We start from the raw sequence: 15,693 nt of genomic DNA, 5'->3' as shown, positions 1-15,693 counted from the left end.
CATGTTGTTGCCTAATAATGTTTAAATCATCGCTGCAAGTAGCAGGAAATCATTTGTTAAATAAAAGTTTCTACAATTATTGCATAAAGTTCATACCAAAATTAGTCTAGTATTTTCTGCCGCAAAATTGCCCAAAGAAACTACAACGTAATAATTCGCTGCAAAAATACCACGCTATACTCGCTGTAGCCGTTTCACTATTGCCATACTTGCTGTAGCTGTTTCACTATTGCCATACTTGCTGTAGCCGTTTCAGTTTTTAAGCCACGAGCAGATGTGCAGGTTTTGAACGCTCGGTTTGGTCTTCCATCAAACCTGTATAAATGAAGAACTTCTGCCCAACTACACTAAATAGTTGATCGTACATAAACATAAACCTTTTTATAACCTCAATTTAGTACAAGTTTTCCGGCCACGCAGAACCCAGGACAGCGAGAGTACGTTCGGTCTCGATTCCTCAGCTAGGGGCAAGTGGATGACAAAAAAGTGCACTCCACCCTAGGCGATCACATCAGCTGAGGCCCACGTGATCGATCCTGAGATCCTTTGCTGCTCAGAGGAGTCCTGTTCTCGTCAGGATTCTGGTTTGGATCTCAGCTAAGAGGAAACTGAAGCTCGAGCAAAATATTGGCCGCAGAAATTCATCGCGCATGAACGGGCTGTCACATGACAGCGCCGAAAAACAGTAACGAATAAGTCAACATTTTTACTGGAAAAATCAACACCAGCAACTCAGAAACATCTGCGGTACGCAGCTGAAATAAATCCATATTCAGATTCGTTTGAAAAGCTGCGCATATTTAATATAATATAATAATATAATAAGACATAATACCATCAAGACATCGTGCTAATATAAGCCAAGTTTGAGAATTTTGTTTTCCGTCAGTAACACCGATCGTGCCTGCTTCTCCATCCTATTCTCAATTATTTTTCTTATTGAAATGGCGACAACATGAAGTGTCAAGACGTTCAAACTTTTTGTACAAAATAAAGAGAAATTATGTATCAGATTTCATGCCGTTGACCTCATCTGGTCATGTTTGATTGATGTACAGCTTTTGATATCGACATTCCGATAGAGACTCTGATAACTGGAGATAGGCTGATATTTCCCAGAACGCGCCGTAACATTTATTCTAAGTCAGGTTTAAGCTTGCTTTTCAACAAGCATTCATGGGTATTCCACCTGCATGATGAGTCTTTATACTATATTGGTATTATTAAGATCATATAATTAACATTTCGGGAGAAATAACATAATATCCCAATTCTGTGTGTATACGTGTCATTCTATTCCATCTTCAACTTATTCATTTAAAAAATTATTCTATTATGTGTGCTCTCGTGTTTCAGGAAATTATCAACGAAGCCACAAGCCATAGAAGGCATAGAAGAATGAATTTAAACAAATTTACAAACACATCAGGGTTTTTACATCAAAACTTTAAGCTCATCTTGATTTACTGGGCGTGTTTTCTGAACAGTTCTGCGTGACACAATCAAGATCGATCAATCAGCTGCGGCATTAACCTATATATAGTGAAGCTGATAAACGTTGTCATTATCAAACCGTCTGTGCTGAGTAGGTAATTTAAATTAAATACTTCATCTGTATATATTTTTAATTGAATCCTCTTCTGTAGCCATTCTTATTTAAACCCTCTTTGTAATGTAAAAGTTCTTATAATCAAATCCTCTATCAGTCGAAATTTGTACTTAAATCTTTTATAAGATGTTCACAATCCTTAGCACAATATCGTTGGTTGAACGCCAATCGTTTGTTCAGATCACGGCATGATACGTTTCATGATTTATCAGATTTATTTCGTCCAGGAATAAATAGTTTCAAGATTTTGATAAGAATATCTTATCTCATTACAAGTCAATAATTTTTTCCTAAGCTGTTTATTATCGCATGTTGAGGATTAAACTTTATTCCGGACTTATTTAGGATAAAATAACGCATATGATCGAGTATGATAATTTTAGAATGTGTGTGTGAAAAAAATTCAATATGAACGCAATGAGTATGCAATTTATCAACCTGGCTGCAGAGGGTTCGTCATCCATCATTAAATCGCACACGTCGAGATATGCTGATAGAATAAACGCGTACCAATGCCCTGATAAAGAATAACTTGATTCATTAGAGATTACAAATCAATATTTGCGGTCAAACAATTCACTCATATGTGTAATTGGTCAAGTTTATGATGACAGGAAAATGCATAAACGTAAACGATAGCGGGAATTTCAACTGATTCGAGTGTTGCAAATTTTACATTAACGGTTATTGCAAAATCAAGTAATCAAAAGTAATATAATGAAATAAAATTATGATCCACAAGATCTCTCACGCCGGGTCACGAAAATAAGCAAAAAATGGATTTAAAAGCAACCCAGATTCAAATCCGAAGTAAGAGAGGTCATTTGTCAAGTGCCGCGACTGCTCCTTGCCCTGGGTTCCGGCTGAAAATTAATTTTTTGCTAGTCAACTACAGCCGGCATGCATCACTTTAACCTCGGATTTAGAACCCATAACAGTCAGTCTTGATTCATGGCGTCATCTTGAGCCGTCTAAACAATCTATTCTTAAATAAGACGCCACACCAGGCTTGAACAATTAATATTGTGTACAGACGTGATACGACAGAGCGCGTGTTTTGCCAGCCTTGGAGAAGCTCAACGTGGGAGCTGGCTTCCCTGTTGAATGAAGGTAGCTGGCATAATGTCTCGTAATTCACTGTTGAATGATGGCAGCTGGCATAATGTCTTATAATTCATTTTTCTTTCAAGGGTTTTTATCGTTATCCATGAAACATTTTGTACGGTAATTACATATTTTGAGTCAATAAAATTGTAAAGGAAAGAAGTTTAAATTTAAAAAAATTTGCGAACGGTAATGACTATGTCATGTTGGCTTTCTTCGTAAACTGCTTTGAATACAACAACAAAAAAAATATTGCAATAAACTAAAATTAAGATATAAATAAATTTTTAGAATTAAACCTATTTTAGAAACTTTAAACTTTATATGCTTCATTAAAATACAGGTCCAACTCGTAAGTTTCTTCGATGTTCAATCCATAATTATGATCCATAATTATTGATTATGTTCAATCCATAATCCATAAAGCGGTATTTAACTAATATTTAATTTATTCTACCCTTCTATGATTGGTGCGGTAACTGGAATCTGAAGGCTACATATAGGACACGCGAACTCTCGGAAAACTTTATTATCCGTCCAACCTTTTCTCTATCATTATTGCGGCAGTTTGACTTCACCTGCGGCAATCTCCTGCATTCGGGGCTCGCACAATCACTCGATGATGACAAGCAAAAGCACAACAGTTATACTCCACTATATAAAGCCACAGAAATACACTGATAATACGCAGAACTCTGTTTGTAAATTGCGCAGCACAGCATGTACAGTACATATGTAAATCACGCAGAGCCATAGAAATTTTCCCGTTGTTGCACGAAATGCGGGCAGTAAGAATACAATTGGGTCAGTAAGTAAGTCAATTGCAGTAAGTCAATTGCGTACGTTATTCCGTATATGTATAGCATGTGTATGTTGTACCATCTGTATGTGATAGTACAAATAGCGATAATTTTGAATTTTATAACTTTTTATATAATATTAATTTGCGCCTCGGCGTCGCTGAAGAGTCATCGGATGAAGCAGAAATTAAGAATCAGATATAAGAATTAAGAATCAGATATAAGAATTAAGAATCAGATATAAGAATTAAGAATCAGATATGAAAGTGCCGGGACTTGTTCAAGTTTGAGCCTCGTAGTCATGAAGCGCCTCGTCTCTTATCCTCTCGTGTCCCAAACACGTGCAGTAATCAGAGCCCCACGACACAGGAAATAACTTCTGTAATGACTTAACTGGTAAAAATAATCGTCTGCTAATCAATCGGGACCAGATGGAGGCTCCATATGCATGTTATGTCGGTTATACGCGTAGAATTTCCTACCATTTTCCTACAATGAGCCTCTAATCAGGGTATTTAGTTGTTCATATATTCTCATTAATGAGAGCTATGAGCCTGGCGTTGCACCGCGTCTTCGAGTTATCTGTCACTTGAATATACCACGTCACTTTGAACGTTTAGGTTTGCGTAAAAAAAACGTTCAGTTTCTTGCCACCGAATTCATAAAATTGTATCAAAATTAAAACTAATTACATGAAAACTGAAAAAAAGAGAGCTCATTAGATCTCAACCAAAATTTTATTTCTCTATAAAAACATCATCAATTTTGAAGTTTTATAGACACAATCATCACTGCGAGGCCTGTCTTGAGGCACAGATTTCTAAGACCGTGTATAATAATAAGATGTTCTCATGTACGCACTACACAACTGTTGGCACAAGACTGAGCAGCTGGAGTTCACCGACTCGCGGTCTGCTGTGTTCACGCCAGGCAGTTGCCAGAGGCAACCGCATGCCTCAACAGCTGTTGCAGCGGGGCAGGAGTATATTATAAACATGCCATGTAAAATTCATACTCACTGCTATTAGGGTGCCCCGTCAACTGAAAAATGCATGTACTGCTTGGTCATGAGATTTAGCAAAATTATGTTGATACTCATGGTGTAAATTAATCCATATTGTAAAGTAGAATTGATTATGATGAAAAAATATTTTAATTTGACGCCAGCGGTAGTGTCACGCCGATAAATTGGATCAGCTTTAACTTGGCAAAATTTCTTTCACTCAAAATGCTAATCCATTCTTTCCCTCTCTTTATCAGGTCCTAAAACGCCATTCACGTTTTAAAAATAGTATTCAAAGAAATAAATATCAATGGCCATTTAGCTTTCATTATAATCTTGAGATATAATTTTAGTCTTTTCTGCACGTGTGACTAAAGACCACGCAACAGGCAGAAGTCCAAACCTGGAAAGCATCGTTCACTTAACAACACTAAACTGCAAACAAATAACACCAAATATTTCTGATAAAATATTTTTGAAGAATGAGTATTGTAAATATTTTCTAAGAGTTTCTTATCTTATATTATTTAATTGACAAATGTAGATGTGATAGAATGACCCGAGTTGCTCAATCGCAATGATGCCCTGAGTTATCACCAACACGATACCGCGAAGTGCGACGAGAACGAAGGCATGTGGTGATAATAAGTGGTGAAGTCATGCTCAAGTGCTCATACAACCTATTGTCAGGGAAAGAATTCCTCACTAAATAAACGTCATTAACCGTTTAAATGGTCGGCTGAAGGTTCACACTGCCCAATTGTGTATTAATATCAAGTATTAGCTAGGATCGTTAAACAATTACAAAAAATAAGTATGCACTCTTGCTGTCTCATATTCAATTCAACCCCAGTTTAACAATAATATCCCACAAACGTGGGATATTGGGTGAGAAAATGTAGTCACTCAATCACTTTTTTGCTCAATCCACACTTTGTTTTTTTTTTTTTGTACAAGAAGTAATCTTCACTAATTAAGCTAAATTAATCACTAAAGGCCACCAGAAATTTCGTCAGAAGCTATCTATGCAATCGTATTGTGGGTATATTAAGTTACATCGTAAGCAAAAATAAACATTGAACAGACGTTGTTGCGCTATACGCACCTAACGCATAAGTCAGGTATCCATGCAGGACCGTGCTGAGGCATGTTAAGCGTGCTGCATGCCTGCGAGATTCTCAGCGCACAAAAGAGAATGCTGCTTACTCTTGCGCGTAGAATTACATGGACTATGGCTATTGTGGTGCCGTAGCTGTCGTCCACTTACGCTAGCGTTGCTTGGTAAATATATTCCCTAGCATGCGAGAATCCAGTTCATTCATATTTCACTGATAATATAATATAATATAATATAATATAATATAATATAATATAGTATAGTATAATATAATATAATATTCTTCATTGCACAGCCCGCACAGTCTCCTGCTGTCCCGCTGCAGTGACACTCTGCTCACTGTGCGCCCCGAACGCAGTCATAGCCGTGCTGGTCATATATTTATAGGCAAATGAAGTTGAATCTTCGTTTAGATTCAAGTTCAATCTTAGTTTAGATCGTTGAAACATCGTTGATTACGAGTTTAGATCGTTGAAACAACGTTGATTACGTGTTTAGTTCGTTGAAACATCGTCGATTTCGAGTTTATAGTTTGTTGAAACATCGTTGATTACGAGTTTAGTTCGTAGAGATATCGTTTAATCAACGTTATTTCAGCGGCAGTTGCCCGCACACCAGTTTCCTTCCTCTGCAAGGAGCGTGTCAAATGAACCAGTCAAATGACGTCGAAACAACGTTGATTACAAGTTGGTTTTGTTGAAGAAATAACTCGATCATAAAATAACGTTAATTTAACGTTAGTTGCCTGGTTTGTAATGGTTTTGACACGCACATCGCAGAGGGAGGGAACTGGTGTTCGGGCTCGCAGCGGTTTTTTCGTGGCAGGAAATATAGTTTCTAGTTTGTTTCTTTTGATCTTGGTGGTTAATTTCAATTGTATTTTAGACCGCAATATACAGAGGCTGAGGAAAAGAGTAAATTCTAGCAACATTTGCATTATTTACAAATTATCAGGTAGGCAATACAATTTTTCAAAGATTATTTATTTGTTCCTAAATTACAAACCTCATGGCTGGATACATGCGTGTAAAATAAATATAGTAAATTTGATATACGAAACAGAAGTGAAATAAAAACCCTTACAAATTTGTGGAAATTTGGTGGTATTATTTGCAAAACGTGGCATGTTATGCGAAAATGAATCGAAATACGTTAAATGATTGGGAGCTGTTAAAAAACATTAATCCATTGAAAATAAATGGTAAATGAATTATATAACTATAGGTGACGTAATTTCTGAAAAATGTGCCTCTTATCAATGCGCGAGATATAATTAAATTGCTTCAATATCTCCTAGTTCACAGCTGATTAAATACGAGAGGGGCATTCTAGATACCAATAGGCTTCAGACAAGCAGACACGCAAACAAACAAACAAAAGCAAACATCATATCTGTTATATGTTTCATAATATCTATATTATGTTTCATAATATCTAAAATATGTTTCATAACATCTATTATACGTTTCATCGTATCTATTATATGTTTCATCATATCTACTATATGTTTCAACATATCTATTATACGTTTCATTATATCTAAAATGAGTTTCATCATATCCATTATAAGCTTCAGAACGTATGCGGATTAGGTTTAATTGAGTCCTCGATAACATACCGTCTCATCAGATCGTTGGAAGTATGAGTATTACCATGGGGTATTAGAAGCGAAGATTAATTTATGAAACCAAAAATCAATTTATATATAAATAATTATTGAGTGATCACAGTGAGCATTTACTTATAGTTCAATCATAAAAGATCCCACTGCGTTTCGCACAATACTGCTGGGACTGCACAGCAACAATAATTTCATTCATTTATTTTACAAAGTGCCCCCAGTTAATTTTCAATCAAAGCCTCATTTAAAACGTTTGGTAAAGTTTCGGAAAATGTGATGTCTCTAAGTTCTGTGAGAGTTTTTGAAATCTGCTCACCCAGAAACACTGAGTAACGAAATCAGCTTCCAATCAATGTTTTTTCCGACTTTGTTGATAGACCGCTCGGCCTACAACATTTTAAGCGTCCGTGTTTTCCAATCTTCATGATCGCCTTTCCTACAAAATTACTGATTATCCCAAAGCCCTAACAATTATTTGGCATTTTATATTTGAACTGGGATTACCATTAGCAGATATTTACAATGTACAGAAAAACATAAGGACCGAGCATTGATAGTTTAGTGATGCGAAAAACTTTAAATGTTTCAAAGTTAATGTTTCAATTGATAATTTTCGTTAGCCTTATTTCGTCTCTAGAAATTAATTGCTCTTCTCAATGGCTCATGAGAAAAGTATTTGAACCGTAAAGTTTCTTATCCTATTGTGTTGTTATTCTGACCTAAAATTTTGTCCTCTCATCCAGAGTGTCATTATTAATTTTACTTTGTACATTAACCCCAAATAGTTACAATAACCGCTATTTACCATGTTTTCCATACCCGCACTTACCAATTAGCTTTTTATATTTCAGTTTATTGATGTATATATATTCATATTTCCATTGATTTTCATACACATTGAGACAATATAGGATGCATTTCGAAGACCTCCTCGCCGAGGCGGGAGGTTTTGGCTTGTACCAGAAGGTGCTGTGTTTTGTCCTCATCCCCTTCACAACGGGCATCGTGGGGTTGGTTTACACATGCCAGCTTATCATTCTGTCGGTCCCGCGGTTCCGATGCGATCAGAATCAAAGTCTGGAAACCTTGATTTCGGCAGAAGGTTCTGCTGTTTTGGACACAGACGTAGGCCATCCTCAAGTTTTAACTTCGGTAACATTTTTCTTATATAACACTAATCCATGTTGAATTCGTAATGAAAAGGCATATTAACTGCTGTAAGGTACAACTTATTAATTCTCATTCAATTAATAGAAACGTAACCATTTAAACGATGGCTAAGATATTTCTAGTTATGAAATTAGTTAATTTTCATCTAGGCGACCGAAGACTCCTGTTCTATATATAAAACTTGGAAGACTCCTTCTATATATAAAACTTGGATGCACCCGAATGAATAGATGTAGAAAGAGATCTTTCACATTGTTTCGTCTCCCTCGATTATAAAATCTTGTTCCATGAATCTAAAATCTTAACGCAACTTCAAAAGGTAAACTAAACTTCATTCTCGTATTCTGTTAGGGGCTCCAGGGTTTGGATTACGAGTGGGACGGGAGCTGTGAAGCGGGGGATTCTGCTCCGTGTCGCGCCTGGCAGTACGACTACTCCAACATTTTCCCCACGCTAGCTTCCGAGGTTAAAGATATACACAGTAATGTATTTACTTGTTAAATTTACTATGTAATTTACAGTTAAAAGAAGTTGATGCATGGAACAAAAATGTATAAATCGAAACCTAAATTCTGAATGCATTATTTTTTCAAGTTTCGGCTATGCTTAGTGAAACAATTTTGATAGAATAGAATAGAATAGAAGTGTCGGCGTTGAAGAAATAGGCCCATGGCCTGTTGCCGATTCTTGAACTTTTCGTGACTTGATTCACAAGGGATCCGGCCTTTGGAACCCGATCTTTCTATAGCTTCTTGACCTTCAATATGCTTAGAAAATTTCAACTCATTGTCGATATTAACTCCAAAATCCTTTTCCGTTGTTTCCGTTCCTTCTTAAAAAGATACGTACAGCGAATATCGAAGTAAGTTTCCGTGGATTCTACCGTGTGCAGAGATCCATTATCAGTTCGTACTGCATACAAAATCACTGGTAACTGAACAATTACACATTTATCTCCGCTGCAGGAGAACTGGGTGTGCAGCAGCGCATGGAAACCGTACAGCGTCATCACCGCCTTCTGGATCGGCAACATGATAGGCGCCTGGTGCCTGGGCATCGTCTCTGACAAGTGAACTTGGTCAATAGCTAAAATACGATGTGGTCAATAACATAACAGATGATTTGGTCAATAGATAGACAACCATTTTGCCAAAAGCTTGGCTGATATTAGGCAAATAGCTAAAATACAATTTAGTCAACAGATAAAAAACGCAGCTGTCAAAGCTGAACAACGATTTGGTCAATAGGTAAACTTCGATTTAATCAATAGAGGAAATATGATTTGAGCAATAGCCTAAATATGATTTGGTTAAGAGCCAAACAAAATTTGGTTAAAGACGAGCTACGATTTGGTCAATAGCTAAACTAATATTTGGTTAATAGCCGAGCTACAATTTGGTCAATAGCTAAACGACGATTTGGTCAAAATATAAACGACAATTTGGTCAATAGCCGAATTATGATTTGGTCAATAGTTAAGCTGCAATTTCCTAAATCAAATCCAAGCACCGATGATGGTGGAGGGAAAATGCACCCTTTAAGTAATTCTCTTCAGGGCGACTAGTTTCAGGAAATTCAGTGAGTGACATGAGTCTCAACAAATGATGTGAAATGCGTGATTATTCTTTGTTATTTTCTTAAATTCAATATGGAGTTTAAAATTAAATTGGTTTATGAAATATTTCTCTTTTTTTAACTAATTGTATTTTTATTCCTATTATATATCTTGCAACCTGTTTCCGCATGTGGAGGTTTGGGCGGCGACCTGTGGTCCTGATTTGCTGTCTCGTCTATGGAGTGACAGGCATAGCATCCGCCTTCGTCAGAAATTTTTTCGCCTTCATGACAGTGAGGATGTTGGCAGGCTCTGTGCACCACACGCTCTCTCATCTACCTTATGTCATGGGTAATACACAACTGACTCGTGTACATACTTCGTCCCATGCATACAAGTTTACTCGATCTGTGTCCATGCGCATTATGTGTTTAACAGATCAAGTGAATCGCACGCTCGTTTTTAAAAATTACTGCAATTTTTTCGAATCAATGCAGGTCTTTTTCAATATATTACAATTTTACAACCGTTTTATGTGAATAGTTTCAGGTCACTCGAGATATGTCGACTATTTCATCCGGGCTGGTTGAAATTGTTGAAAAGATTCAAGTTTGTGTTGGCCGAAGTTTTTTTTCCTTTGTTAGAAATGTGGACACAAATTTTGTAATGGATGGATTCCTTTCTTTTCAGTAATTGAATTTTGCGAGATGGACAAACGATCAGTGCCTCTGCTTGCAATCATGATGACGTACACAGTAGCCACGATTATTGCGCCAGTAATTGCTTACTTCATATGGGACTGGCAACTGTTCGTAATCTTTACGGCGGCTCCATCTTTATTGATCGTTCTCATATATAAGTAAGTCTTTCGGAAAACTACGGATGGAACAAAATGTGCATATGTGTTATTATTGGAATTTGTAACATTCAAACACGCTTCTAAACTTAAAATTTGCATGACAGTTAATGCCTGATCAGAGTTATGCATTCAAATTTTTCCATCCAGGTGGATTCCTGAATCAGCAACGTGGCTTATCACACAAAATAAACTAAAGATGGCCGCACAACAGTTGCATAGTATTTCAAAGGTGAACAGAATAAACTTATCAGAAACCTATTTGAAACACAGGATATCACAGTTGTCAAATAAGGAAAGGCACTTTATAAACGAAGACGATATCATGTTGACGACAATAAGCCGAGAAGAAGATAATGAAGAAAATGTTCCCCATCGCGATCAAGTTCAACCAGTTGTAATTGTATCAGTCTTGAAGTTCCCTATACTGAGGAGGCAAATCGGGCTTGTTATGGTCATATGGTGAGACGATGTTCTATTATGAAATAATTTTTCTGCGATGCATAAACTGCCTTAAGAAAAAACTTTATTGCTTGCATTTTTCATTTAAAATGTATATTACATTTCTCAATCCGAAAAATTGCGTTTGCAGCATACTCATGCTATGTCAGCCAGCTTTTTGGGACATTCTACAGCGTTAGGGTACCCACACACTGACACAGTGAAAGCAGGTTTGCCCGTGCGGGCAACCTGCTCCAACCTGCCACAAGAATGAACATAGGATAATAATTTAAGTGTTCACAGTAAAAACCTGTACGAATAGGCCACCGCCATGCCTATTTATTTAAATTTCAGGCGCCTGCCTCGGCAGGTAACCAGCACGCTGGCAACCTGCTTTCTCTGTGTGGGTACCCATCTGCCGTAACTCGACAGGCTCAGCTGAATCTCTCATTTGTTGAGCCTCTTTCCATTTTTTAAACTATTATCTTGAATGACCTTTTATATCAGGATGGTTGGTTGTATGTGTTACTACGGACACGCCCAGAACACCGCCAACCTCGGCGACGACATGCTTGTCAGCTTCTTCCTGGGAGCCGCCGTTGAGATCCCTGCGTGGTCGACGCCTTGGCTCATCGAGCGCTTCGGACGGCGACCGCCTCTTATTTTGGCCTATTCCTTGTCGGCAGCCACGGGGATCATGTACAGCGGCTTAGTCGTCCTGAGTAAATGCATAAAATTTTCTTTAAAAATCATGATCAATGTACTCTCGAATTTAATAAAAAATTTAAATGCCACTCAAATACCGTGGAAGCTATACAAGGTCCGCCATATTTATGGCAACCCATGTTTTTTGTTACTTCTCATTTAAACAAACAGGTGCATTGTTTTTTATTGGATGAACTAGTAGCCAAGAGTTACCTAAACAATTCTCAGACATATTTATTCAATATGACCACCTTTACTTTTCATGACGGCCTCCAATCTACGCGGGAAAGCTTCACAGGAGACACGCAGCATTTATTGAGGGATCAAGTCCCATTCTCGTGTCTAGACTTCAAACTATCCAAAGAATCATGAGATGTTCTGCAGACCCCACTCTCTAAAATAGCCCACACAGAAATGTGTGGGCTATTTTGAAGTGTTATTTAACGCTATGTGAGTCGTTGAAGTGCTTACGGGCCAAAGGTAACAACACAGCAGCCAAAATGTCCGAAATGTATCGCTGACTGTCCAATTTCACTCCTGAGGGGATAAAAACGAGTGGGGACCTCCCAGTGGCGGTTACCGCGGCCCAAACCATCACGGACATGGGATTTTGACGTCGTGTTTCTGTTCTGGCTGGTTGCCACAGATCCATCTCGATTCCAAACTCTAATAATTAGCTCCGTTCTTTCTGTAGCCTGGTAGCTTTCAGGAAGTATCATCTTTGTTTCAGCCGCTAGTTGGCCAGCTCGCGTGTTGGGGATGCTGGGTAGGCTCACCGTGACGGCGGCGTACTACATCATCTACATGGCCCTGCAGTACGGGCCTGAGGTGTTCCCTACCGTCGTCAGGGGTCAGGGAGTTGCTTTAGCGGAAACTCTGGGAGGCGCGGCCATCTTTATTTCTCCGCTTGTTGTTTATCTTGTGAGACAATTGTCGTGGTGCATACGTCTCGGACAAATTTACGGCCGTACTTGCGGCCGGTCTCGCGGCCGACCCTGTACCTGAAATATCTCCCAAAGTGCTGAACGTAGCTCGATGAAACTTGGTAAACATATTCATTATGGCCTAACGGTGATGTCAAGCTCGTGACAATTTTTTTAATATCGCCTTCATTCGTGAGTTATATGACGAAACGTGCCGAAAGTTGCAGTGTACCGGCCATTTCTTCTAAATACTGAACAGATTTGAACGAAACTTTGCATATACCTAACCTACCTCCCCACGGTGATGCTTAGCTCGTGTTAATTTTTTACGTTTTGCCTTGGTTGGCGAGATTTTTTTCTTTTCCCTCATTCGTGATTGAAACAGCAAAATTGTGCTTAAATTCCCAGTGTACCAGAGATTTCTTCTAAAATACTAAACAGATTTGAACGAAACTTTGCATGTTGAAACCTAACCTCCCAACGGTGATGTTTAGCTCGTGACAATTTTTTTCGATTTTGCCTTCGTTTGTGAGTTATACGGAGAAACGGATAAACGACCGGCATTTCTCAGGCCGATTTTTGAACTTGCATTGACCAAGAGCCATATACGTAAAGCTGTATAACTCGCAAACGAAGGCAAATCTGTTTAGTATTTTAGAATAAATTTCTGGTACACTGCAAATTTCGGCACGTTTCGTCATATAACTCAAGAATGAAGGCGATATTAAAAAAATTGTCACGAGCTTGACATCACCGTTCGGCCACAATGAATATGTGTACCAAGTTTCATGGAGCTACGTTCAGTACTTTGGGAGATATTTCAGGGACAGTTTCCCTTGCGAGACCGGCCGCAAGTAGGCCGTAAATTTGTCTGAGACGTGTGGTGCATATCTTAATCATTGATCTAATTTTTATCATCAATGCATCGTCTTCTATTTTGTTTATTTCATTTTTTATTTACTTTGATTTGCTCGTATTATTTGGCCTATGACTATGTTTCAACTTGAAAGCTCTGATTATTGCATCAATTAGAACTGTTCCATGAATTCGTTATCGTTGCCTTGGCAAAGCAAAACTTGATTCTAACTATTTTGCTATTAATAAATAATTTTTAACGGAAATTTTGTGCTGGGCAGGTTAAATTCTACAGAGGACTTCCGCTTCTAGTGTTTGGATTACTAGGAGCTGCCGCAGCCATCCTGACGATCTTTTTGCCAGAAACGAAAAATGTTGCGTTGCCGAGCACATTAGCAGGTGCAGAGGACGCGTGGAGACGTGGAATGCGGCCGCGTTCTCAGCGATGAATTGAATGTTTTAAATTTTATTTTGTTTAATTAAGCATGTGTGCTTTCTATTTTTAATAAAGAAACAATCAAAAATACACCTCTAATCGAACTATCTCCCACGGGCCACGTACCGGATAGCTAGAGGTCAGCATAGCCCAAGTCCACAGTGCGATTCACTGTGGACCTTAACCTTCCCGAGCGTAACGCAGCCGGGCATCTTCACGGCTTTTGACACAAAGCGCCCACCACAACAGCGCCGTTCAGTCTAAAGGCCACAGCGCATACAGGCCGGAGCACAACTGGCCGGAACGCAACAGGCCGGAACGCAACAGGCCCTACGGCAACAACTACTCCTAACGTAATTTAACCGAACCTAACCTGCGCCGCCTGTTGAGGTAGGGCCTGTTGCGCTCCGGCCAGTTGGGCTCCGGCGCTGTGAAGCAGTGGCTGTTGTGCACAGCGGATTTACTGTTAGCCGGAGTTACCCACAGCTCATTGATCTGAGACTATGTCAGTATGTGTAGATATTGCATGCTGATGGTTGGCCGTTGGCGTTAGGCCCAGGGCCTGTTTACGAGTCAATTTTGTTACCCACGGCTGTGCTCCCCACCCATGTTGTGTTTGGGCCTCAAACGTAGCGCAAGACAACTCTCCGGTCTGTAGATTCCTCTAACATGTTGGGACGAGTTCAGCGTTTCCAGTTCCAGACGGTCTACCTGTCACTCTACCATCTAGCTCTATAGGCTACACGCTACAGCCTTGCAGCGCAGCGGCCAGCGTTGCCAGATGGTATATTTCTATACCAGATTTCACAAATCTGGTATTTTCAGAAGGTGTCTGGTATGAATATTCCAGATCTGATATATATGCCTAAATCTGGCATTTTTCTGGTATTTTCTGACTTACTGCAAATTTACTGCATTAAGTTCCACCTCTGAAGTTTGAACTTCCTCCAGCGTAGGCGTGGATTATATAGATTGCCTTCAGAGCGGCGCGATTAGAGCTTTCCCGCCATTTTTGGAACCGCAAGTTTACCGCTTGATGAAATAACCCCAATCTAATTGTTAACATTTAACAAAAGTGCTTAGTGCAATATGAACACGAGAGTGATGATCCTTGATTGATTACTGATCAGTGATGATATGGCCTAGGACGAGTGAGGTTGTCGAACCGATCTCTGCGACGCAAGCTCCACCATTTTTGTTTGGTGGTTTGAATTATAGAGTGCCACTTGAATTCGGGGGTGCCATACAATATTTCACTGATCTTGAAAATCATCATCCATTCATAGAACTGGCTGCCTACTGCACCACGTGTCTACTTTGACCAGGTCTCCAATGCATTCGTGGAGTGAATGTTTTCACAAGTCACCTATGTGAAAAACAAGTAACGAAATAAAATTTCAACTAAGGTACTGCAGTCCCTTATTCGGACCAAAAGCTATCTGCTCAGCCGTAACAAGTGATCAAACCCGAAATGTTAGATTAATGCAATATGCAAGCA

The 15,693-nt window shown here is 38.8% G+C and overlaps 1 protein-coding gene across 2 annotated transcripts; it reads left to right on the top strand.

Annotated features, from left to right (window-relative positions):
- The first annotated feature begins 8,129 nt into the window (after positions 1–8,129).
- LOC108677673 (organic cation transporter-like protein) lies at positions 8,130–14,246 on the top strand. Of its 2 annotated transcripts, none has more exons than XM_018165929.2 (9): positions 8,130–8,379; positions 8,776–8,889; positions 9,390–9,493; positions 10,176–10,330; positions 10,670–10,838; positions 10,986–11,297; positions 11,784–11,998; positions 12,712–12,902; positions 14,041–14,246. In XM_018165929.2, exons 1-9 carry the CDS (start codon positions 8,167–8,169, stop codon positions 14,206–14,208), a joined length of 1,641 nt encoding a protein of 546 aa, XP_018021418.1. In that variant the 5' UTR covers positions 8,130–8,166; the 3' UTR covers positions 14,209–14,246. The 2 variants fall into 2 exon arrangements, with proteins under 2 accessions (XP_018021418.1, XP_018021417.1); XM_018165928.2 differs by having other exon boundaries at positions 8,130–8,406.
- The last annotated feature ends 1,447 nt before the right edge of the window (positions 14,247–15,693 follow it).

The sequence above is a fragment of the Hyalella azteca genome, unplaced genomic scaffold (assembly GCF_000764305.2).
Source record: "Hyalella azteca isolate HAZT.00-mixed unplaced genomic scaffold, Hazt_2.0.2 contig6875, whole genome shotgun sequence".
NCBI lineage: Eukaryota > Metazoa > Arthropoda > Malacostraca > Amphipoda > Hyalellidae > Hyalella > Hyalella azteca.
This window is presented reverse-complemented; position numbering and strand designations above follow the sequence as displayed.

Bases quoted from the DNA above. Each gene is read 5' to 3' on its own strand.
- LOC108677673 (XM_018165928.2), top strand. From the start codon at position 8,167: ATGCATTTCGAAGACCTCCTCGCCGAGGCGGGAGGTTTTGGCTTGTAC. The intron at 8,407-8,775 runs GTAACATTTTTC...GTATTCTGTTAG, and splicing joins ATCCTCAAGTTTTAACTTCG to GGGCTCCAGGGTTTGGATTA. The intron at 9,494-10,175 runs GTGAACTTGGTC...CCGCATGTGGAG, and splicing joins CTGGGCATCGTCTCTGACAA to GTTTGGGCGGCGACCTGTGG.